General features: G+C 36.7%; 1 protein-coding gene across 1 annotated transcript; it reads right to left on the reverse strand.

Annotated features, from left to right (window-relative positions):
• Positions 1–2,205: 2,205 nt before the first annotated feature.
• Positions 2,206–9,444, reverse strand: LOC118559683 (multivesicular body subunit 12B-like). Its single transcript, XM_036130339.1, has 5 exons — positions 8,670–9,444; positions 7,469–7,563; positions 7,026–7,081; positions 6,189–6,248; positions 2,206–4,653 (listed from the first exon to the last, which is right to left on the reverse strand). Exons 1-5 carry the CDS (start codon positions 8,828–8,830, stop codon positions 4,567–4,569), a joined length of 459 nt encoding a protein of 152 aa, XP_035986232.1. The 5' UTR covers positions 8,831–9,444; the 3' UTR covers positions 2,206–4,566.
• Positions 9,445–9,720: the final 276 nt, after the last annotated feature.

Raw genomic sequence — 9,720 nt, forward strand, 5'->3', positions numbered from 1 at the left:
TGAAGACGAAGAAAACTGTTCTTTAATTTGGAAAAATGTAGTCAGCCAAAAAAAAAAATCTCCTGTGTCAAAATAGATGGAAGAGATTGTAAAAATTCCCAAACAATTAAGAAAGAAGTACAGAGGTACTTCTTTATAAGAAGTACTTTAAAGATAAAGTTGTTGAAATCATAGACATATAAGTAGACGCGTCATTGGGTGGGTTCTGCCTATGGTGCGATGCGTCAGCCATCTTAAATGTGGCAAATCTGCAGTTACTCAGTCACTTAAACAGTATCAGAGGGACTTTAATCTCTGAATATACTTTGTATCCGTAGTATTTTTGTTTTTGTAATATTACAAGTTTATTTTCGTATCCCTTAAGCTTCGTTCTCCTGAATTTATTCTCGTAAAGAATAAAAATAATTAAAATAATCTAACCTGGCCCTATTACTCCAGGAGTGAAATAATTCTGCAAACTGTACTATTCTGGAAATGTTCCCTCTTAATTCTCATAATATGACGTTTTTCTCATAACATTATCACTTTTGTGTTTGTTTGTTTTTTACTTTATTGACCCAGGACTTTTTTTTCCTCATATTATTAATTTTACCTCTTTAATACTCCCCCAAAAAGTCTGTTCCTAAAGGTTCACATGTGACACGGTTTTATGAAATAATGAAGACCACAATATTTAGATTTAACAAATTGATCCTTATATTCATAACACATACACACACAAATATCTATATATATCTATATATATATATCTATATATATATATCTATATATATATATCTATATATATATATAAATATAAAACCTGTGTTGCCACTCTGCAGCTTTAGTGTGTCCGGTTTTGCAACATCGTGCAGCCTTAGTTTATAGAAAGCAGATACAAGTAGTGAAATCAGTACAGGAGGAATGAGTCATCTCTGATTCACATTCACAATAACATTTGGTCTAACATTTGGTCTAACAAATTAGTTAGACTTCTTTAAAAATTTAAAAATGCAATTTTGATTCTAAAAAGACTACCTATAAAATTATCAGATTTTCGCCAACAGGCCCATATGTACTGAAAAATAACATACTTAACAAAAAATCTATTTTTATTGACTGCAGAAGTGTGTGGGCAATTACCCACTTTATGGATGATGGAAACATATTACAACATGCTGAATTCTACATAAAATGTCAAATATTCTGCTTCCAAGGAAAGTACAAAAGAAAATCAAAGCTTTCCATCAACAATGTCAGATGATGGGCTTGGATCCTCATGTCAGTGCTGCATTTAACATCAATTACAATTTTTCTCCACATTGGTTTGAACATGCTCTATGGAATAGGGAAAGTAGGCTAGTTCAGACACAGCCTGCAATTTTCTATACATCATGACTGATCTAGTGTGTAACCCTGTCTGTGTTTTTTCCTCTGTCACACCCAAGGTTCCCCACTGTGAGACAAAGACATCCATCCATCCATCCATTTTCTGATCCGCATTATCCCTCATGGGGTCGCGGGGTGCTGGTGCCTAATCTCCAGCGTTCACTGGGCGAGAGGCGGTGTTTACCCTGGACAGGTCGCCAGTCTGTCGCAGGGCAACACAGAGACTAACAGGACAAACAACCATTCACACACACTCACACCTAAGGACAATTTAGAGAGACCAATTAACCTAACAGTCATGTTTTTGGACTGTGGGAGGAAGCCAGAGTGCCCGGAGAGAACCCACGCATGCACAGGGAGAACATACAAACTCCATGCAGAAAGACCCAGGGCTAATAAAGACATTTCTTATTGCAAAAACTAGTCCATTGCAATTGTTACTTATTGGCTGAACTCTTGCAGTTCTGTCAGGAAATGTTTCCTATATACACAGCTTTAAACCGTAAACTAAAATATTAGTTTGATTAAAGGATTTATGATGTTTGTCTTCACAGACAGCTGAAGCTAGAATTCCATTTTTTAAAACTAATGAAACAGGGCAGTAGGAGTGAAAAACTACTGAGAGACCTGGGAAAGATTCGGGACTGGAAACATGCCTAAAACTGAGGTCTGACTGCTTAGAATATAGAGAAAGAATGAACATAATGAAATGACAGTTTGCTCAGGTTTACCATTTCTTTATCAATCTATTCTATTGTGATAACAAGAAAACAAAAAATCCTGACGTGTAAGCTTTTGTTCATCAAGATCCTTGTAACACAATTTCCACTTAAGTTGAATTGTTTATAATTAAAGATGAAATCTTTATGAAACAAAATCTTTGACCATTACCCAAAAAATATCCTAAATCTTGATACTTCATCATGACAACATGCAGACCAACAAGCACTTTCAAAACAGGATTAGTTGGAATTACTGACCTCTAGACTGTTTAGTGAACACTAAATCTAAGAAATGATACAGGGTTAGCCTAACTGAAAGCAAGCACATCGACTTACTTTTTTTATCCTGGTGATCATATCAGCAGTGCAATGGGCATTTTTCTATGCTGAAGGTCTAACAACCAGAACAGAGCCTTACAGAAAACATGATCACAATATTGAAATCGACTAATAAATTATACAGTCAAGAATAGCAAAATTAGTTTATCTGTGGTAATGACTTGAAAACACCGCAAATACCAACATATTTTTGACAGGCATTAAACATTTGGAGTGATTGAAACTATAGAAGAGTGTCAGATTGTTACTGATATTTGTGCATTACCAGGTGTTGAAATGCATGAAAAAAAAAGAAAAAAAAAAAAGAATACAGCGCACATTTTACCGATCACACGCTCACTGGTGCATATGAGTCTGGTTGTGAGCCCCCAAAAGCTTGAGTATAAAAAAATATATAAAATAGACAATTGGAACAAAAGTTAAAACAAAAACAATGTATAAAATCTCAATGAGCAGCAGACCATAGAAAAAAACAATAATGAAAAGGAAAAAAAAAAAGCATCTAGAACTGAAGCTACTCTATAATTATCCCATTAGTAGTTTGTTAGAAGGGAGCAGTGACTGAAAACTCGTTTGACCTTTCGTTATTATTAATAATTCCTGTAATATAATTAGATATGATCCATACATAATATGACTTCCAAAAAAGGTTTGAGGTTAAAAACAAAGTAAACAGAAACTTATAAAGGTGTACTCTGAAAAACACAAAAGCAGGTTTTTCTCCTATGTGATCCATAAATTCAACTAAGCTTAAGTTTTTTTTGTAGTTTTTTTTTCCAGAAATGTCTTTCTTTTCACTGTTGGTATTAGACAATTAAACAGCAAATGTGGTTTAAGATAATGTCACAGGTAGGTTGAATCTGATTCAGGACATTATGTAACCAATAAAACAAAAACAAGAATTCTACAAAATTATGTAAAGATAATATATTGTTTTTTACCATTCATCAACCAACTTCGCTGAAACTTTATAGTGGTTTTTGTAATTTAGCAGTGGAAGCTGTTAGGTGTTAGCAAACTGTAACAGTGGTTCCATAAGCTATCAAAGATGCTGACTCGTGTAAAAAGATGTAGACGTGGTTCCAGCACATCTCAGGCAAACAGGAAGCACACTAAAAGTCCCAAACACAAAGTGCACTTACAGTTAAACCAGTATACTACAGTAACAAGAAGAGAACAATGTATTTTTCCAATAAAGCCAAGTAGAACTTGAATATGCCTCACAATGTGTTGATTCAGAACACAGTAGCAGGGACGTTAGAAGGGGGCACATCTGCTTTTAGATGAACAAAAACAAAAACACATCCTTCATTACAATTACCTGCCCTGGGATGCTCTCATCATAGCAACATTCACACTGCAGGGAAATAAAACCCAAATCCAATCTTTTTGTCCATGTGCATCCCACGTCTGTTTTTTCAAAACATTGTGAACAATTCCGTGACACTTTCATATGTGGTAATAATTCGGATAGGTATCAGATTTTTTTTTCAAAGCGTCAGCAGTCTGAATAGTCACGTCTTTCATGTCACTCTCCTGTCTCTCACTACAGATCCACACACAGCAGTAGTAGTTAGCGCTCCATAAAAGACCATTTACAGATGCGCTGCCATTTTCTTACCTTATTTAGTCTTGCAATGAAGTGATCTTAACGTTGTCGGTCCCATCACTCAACAGCTTTCTAATAACAAGGAGAGATGCCGGCCAGTATCGGCTTTTTTTTTCTTTTCGAGGGATTTTTTTTATAACGAAACTTTATTGAACATTTCTGGAAACAATTATATTCCCCATTACTTAGGCAATGAACGGCCACCTCAAAAACAATCTGATTTCTGCAAAAAGTAGGAATTGAGCATCAAGACCTGCAGTGTGACCGTAGCCATGTTTGTTTTGAAGGTGACGTGTGAGTAAGATTCTTCTGCATTTGCAGAAAAACAAATCCATAATCTCTGTTTAAAAACCAGCTCCTCTGTGTTGTATGCAGTGTTTTCAGTCTGCACATGCTTGGCTCCAGCTGGACTTTGACTTCCTTCTCAGGATGGCCATCTTGGAGAGGTTGGTTGTCTTCACTGTAGTGGGCTGGTACTCAGTAGTTGTGTACAAGTCTCTCCTGTTGGTATTTATTGTTAGTGAAACATCAGGCTTCAGAGCTCAGGGAGGTTCGTGTTGGACTGGGAGGGAGGCGAGCCGCTGCACTGTGCTCAGTGCGGAAACTGTAATCATACTGATACAAACAGATAGCAAAGCTTTATTGAGCTGTAATCATCTCTTCGTTCACATTAAATGAGTCTTTGACAGAAAAATGTCACCATAAAGTTCAACAACACCCTTTGGGTTCCTTTCGTTGTGCGTGTTGGCACTATCACAGTGACATCTGGTGGCCACAGTGAACTTCCATTATTCCTCACTTAATACTGGACACAACTGGCCTCATTTGGCCAAAACTCAAATGTAGATTTGGGTGCAAAAGTTTTACTACGACAATATTCATATACAGTAATATTCAATAAATTAGAATATGCATTTTTGCATGAAAAATTTTTCTTTTTTTATTGGCCTGACGCAATATTCTAATATTAAATGCTGAGTTTTTATTGGTTGGAGATGGCGGAAAAAAATTATGATTGACAGAGATAAATGGTTTGAAACATCATCAGTCTGTGTTAATCTATATAATGTGTTTCCCTGAGTGAAACGAGTTACCGAAATAAATTAACTTTTCAATTATATTCTAATTTATTGAATATGATTGCTATACTGTGATGGCTTTAGAGCTACAGGTTTCCCTTTCCTGGTCCCAGATCTTTGAAAGACTTTGCAGGGGCAAAGTCCACTTAATGCCAACTAAATATTAATCAAAAAGACATTTGTTTAGGCCAGGAAACTCTGGACTTCAGAGGACAATTACAACTTTCTGACAGTGGGACGAAGCAGTGGAACGGATGGTAAAACGTGTGATTAGCTAGCTGAGTACCTAGAGCCGTTTGTTTTCCAGCAGGCTCCCACTGCACACCTGTCAGTGAGAACAGAGAGGGACTGTGATGCCGCACATCCTTGCGACCGTCTGCTTGGAGCAGCTCAGTGTATCAAGCTTGGTGTCAAATATAAAAAAGCTAGATGTAAAGACTTCTTGTCTCCGAGAAGTTTATAGTGTGAAACCTGTATGCGCGGATTCCGCCTTGAGTATGCCTCTAGTACGCTCGGAGTGAACTACACCCGAGTATGTGAGGGCCTTTACATGACTACCCTTCTAGTTTCGACATTAGAGTCAGGCAGTCTTGTAGTCAGCTCTGGGGTCCCATCAGTTGCCTGTAATGTTCCGAATATCCGTTGGTTACCACATAAAATCGGCTAGTAAGCACAACTTTGATCAAACATAAGGCGCACTATACATTTTTGAGAAGTTTTAAGGATTTTTAAGTGCGCCTTATAGTCCGAAAAACCATCTGACTAAAGAGAGATCTAAAAAAAAATTCTCCAAGCAGATCATACAGTGGAAAGTCTCATTTTGGTTGTTTCTGCTAATTTAGGCTGATCTGTTTTATTCTTTTAAACTTCTGCTGTTTTAAATAGACTTCTTATGAATCACTGTCAAAAGAATATGGGGAACTATGTTAAAGAGGATGAACAGCAGTACACGTAAGAGGTGAGTGTTGGACAACAGTAATGCTTCAGTCTGGTTTACGCTGCATCTAACCTGCTAAAGAGTCAGAACTTTAAATGAAGAAACCAAATAAGACACTGTATTTCCTTCCTCACCTCTTTTTCAATCTCAGCTAGAGACTTGATTGTAATGCCCATCAGATCCACCTGTTGCAGCTGTATGAACAGAACACAAAAGTCTAGTCAGATACACCACTTATATCAGGGGGTTAGCTTCAAGTCTTTTCTTTCTAGAACCCTAACCCTAAGGACAGACAAGTCCTTCCAACCTGTTGCACCCAGACTGTGGAATGCACTACCACTTTACCTGCGCTGGGTGAACTCCGTGGATGATTAAAAAAAACAAAAACAACTAAAAACATTTTTTTTAAGCAAGCATTTCAGACTCACATTCCCAATGGCTGCTATGACAATATGTATCTTGTCTATATGTATTCTGTTTTGTGCTGTATTGTATTTTATGCCTTGTACTGTAAAGCACTTTGGGACTCCTGTCTGAGAAAAGTGCTATATGAAAAAAGATTACTTACTTTCTTACTGTCCAAAGTTTTATTTGAATTCATTAGACAAGACATTTAATGGATATCAGCAATATGATCATGGACTTGGGTCTTTATAAACGTCAGTGCTGTATTTGACATGCTGTACTTCTAAGCAGGAGACTTCCTGCAATTCTATCAGGAAATTTACAAAAATCAATATAGAGCATTTTCCAATACAAACAGATTATTTTTTTAAGCTATTCCCCACATTTGATGTTCTTAACATATTTTGCTACATTGCTTTCTCAGAGGTAGACACTCATTATTTTCTTAACTGTTCCATCATTCTGTTCTAAAACCTAAGCAGCATTTTAAAAGCACAAAAAGGTTAACAGCTAGAAACGTACAGAACTTAGTTTCCCACAAACAGATCAACTTGCTTCCAACTTACATCAGAGGAGGCGCAGGCAAACTTCTCAGAAATCATAAAAGGCACTCCATCCATAGCTGAAAGAAACAGTTCAAAGAATTCATACCAAACTGCGGCTTTCACAGCCATAACAAAGGCATGGATCAATTTAGGAAACAACAAATTACAGTCAAAACAATACAATAGAATGATGTTCGTGCATACAATTCTAATCAGTAAAGAGCGTTAATATATGTTAACCCTGTGGCTGGTACCGGCACATTCTGCCTCAAACATTGTTATTTGAAAAATTTATCTTACGTCATAATCCATACTGACAAAACTAACAATGGCTACAACTGAATACTGAACTCACCAATCACCAAAAAAGTATTTTGAAATTTCCATCTAAAATCAAATTACTATCAACTGCACTTCTGAACACAAGTTCTAAACTCGTGGAATAAAGCAAAGGTATTCCTGACCTGAGATAGCATAAAGATTAGAGTTCTGGTGCTCATAGTCTGGTCTGGTGGTGTTCTTTCCTCTGAAGCTGGCTGGCAGGGTCATGGAAATATGCCTTCAGAGATGAGAAAAACAGTGGAGAAAATGGAAACATGTTTAGAAGGAAGGGGGAAAAAGCACTGATCTGCAATGAATGTGTTTAAATGTAAAAAAGAAAACAAACATTTTGATCATATTTCTTAGATTTAACTATAAAATAATGTGCACAAACATTTGCACAATTTCAGCAAAACTATCACATTATGAGTAACTACGAAATTGATTAATCCCATTTTCACATTTGTCCTTCACAATTCATAATATTAATATTACCTAAGTATATTAGCAAAAGTCAAATGTGTTTTTTAAACTATTGATAGATCTGCTTCCACTCCAGGTACATTTTGCTTTTTTAATCAATGAGAAAAAAAATCCTAATTTAATTTTAATCACAAATTCTTATTTTTTTAATGTCAAAGTTGAAAATGGTCAAAGCTCCTCACTGAAAAGCTGCAGCGTTGTAGTAGTGAGGGATGAAGTAAATGTGTTTGCAGAAACTAATTTACTCAGATTGTTAAAGTGTGACAATTGAAAAGATCCTCACTGATGTCTCACTGGATGCAATTTCTTTACAAAAACAAAGATATGAGTTGCAAACACAGGCGAGTAGCAAGTATTGTGCTTTTCAAAACCGCAACAATGACACTAACGTTGCCTGCGAGCTTAATTCAAAAACACACGAGAATCCATCATGTACCGCTTGGGCTTAAACCGTTTCTGACCGAACCAAAAACTGTTCAGGCCAATCACGTTGTAGTATTATGGTTTAAGGTGGGACATACCAGCTTTGATGAAAGCAAGAAGCTCTTTGACCAGCGTAATTTGTTATGGTTTCTCATAACACCTGCTGCTTACATTTTCATTTGACACAGTGATTGGCTAAAACCAACCTTTGATAGGCAGGCACTAGGTGTCGCTTCGCCCAATCAGCTTGGAAAGTTCTGCTAAATGTCCCTCTTTTCCCCCCCAAACGAATTCAAATGGAGCAGTGCCAAATTCATAATGTGCAGGACCAGAGAGTGCTACACATTATCAATATGGCTGGCCAGGTTACAACAGAGCTCTATAAGGAAAAAAACAGATGTATGATACCATGTGTGCATAATCATTCAATTGACATACTTGGGTATAGGAGCAGCTGGGACTGGGGCAGTGGAGGAATTTGCATTCTGGATATTGTTGGTTGTTGGTGTTTGCGTTGAGTCCTGAGCACGAGGCACATTACCCATACGATACCAGATTCCCATGTTGTTGAGCTCCCTGTGATACAATATAACACACATTAGAATGATAACAGAAAAATGTCTTACCTAGTTGAATATCCCTCAAAACAATACTTTCCAAATTAACAATAAGCTGTCCTAATATAGAGCTGTACAATATATTGAATAGAAACTGTTTCAGCAATATCGCAATCAGGTATTAAAAGAGGCCCTTTTTGGTAGGATATTCCTCAGGTGCCATATATTCATAAACTGCTTGCCAATATCATTCTTGCTCAGTTGGGCAAATATAAAAGATTTTTGTCACTATGATGCTAAAGCTCAGGGAGAGTTACAGGGACATTGAAATGCTAAAAAAGAAAACGATCAGAGGAAAATGTGCGATAATCATAATTAGAAGTTTTTACAATACTATCAAACGCCATATAGATACTAAAAAAATACTAGACACCATTTAGAAAACCATGGCAAAAGAGGTGTTGAAAAGGTTATTTTTTGTTATGATCAAAAATAATTAATTACAATATAACAATATTAGGGCAAAACAAATAAGCACAGCACAATTCAGCCCTTGTTTAAACAAATATATAATTTAGGAGTCACTTTTCAGTTTTCCAAACCAACAGGCAAGATCACACTTTGGATAAGTTTTAATATCCTTTATAGAAGTATGTACCTTTAGCACCTTTTCCATTGAAAAGACCCAAGATTTATAGCCCCAGGCTTTGTATTACCTTAAACGAAAGCCTGGGGCTTTAGGGTTTTGCGGTTTACATTAGCTAGGGGCCATTTATGTAAAACAACCAAATGACTTGTGGGACACAGTGATGAGAAACTGCAGTACCACTCTGGTCCAGCGGAAGGCGGCAAGAAGACAGCAGTCAGACAAATGCAGAGATCTGGACTCAGGAGAAACTGGAGGACGACGCGCAACTGATGGCGCTGCATCT

This window comes from Fundulus heteroclitus, unplaced genomic scaffold, assembly GCF_011125445.2.
Source record: "Fundulus heteroclitus isolate FHET01 unplaced genomic scaffold, MU-UCD_Fhet_4.1 scaffold_341, whole genome shotgun sequence".
Taxonomy (NCBI): domain Eukaryota; kingdom Metazoa; phylum Chordata; class Actinopteri; order Cyprinodontiformes; family Fundulidae; genus Fundulus; species Fundulus heteroclitus.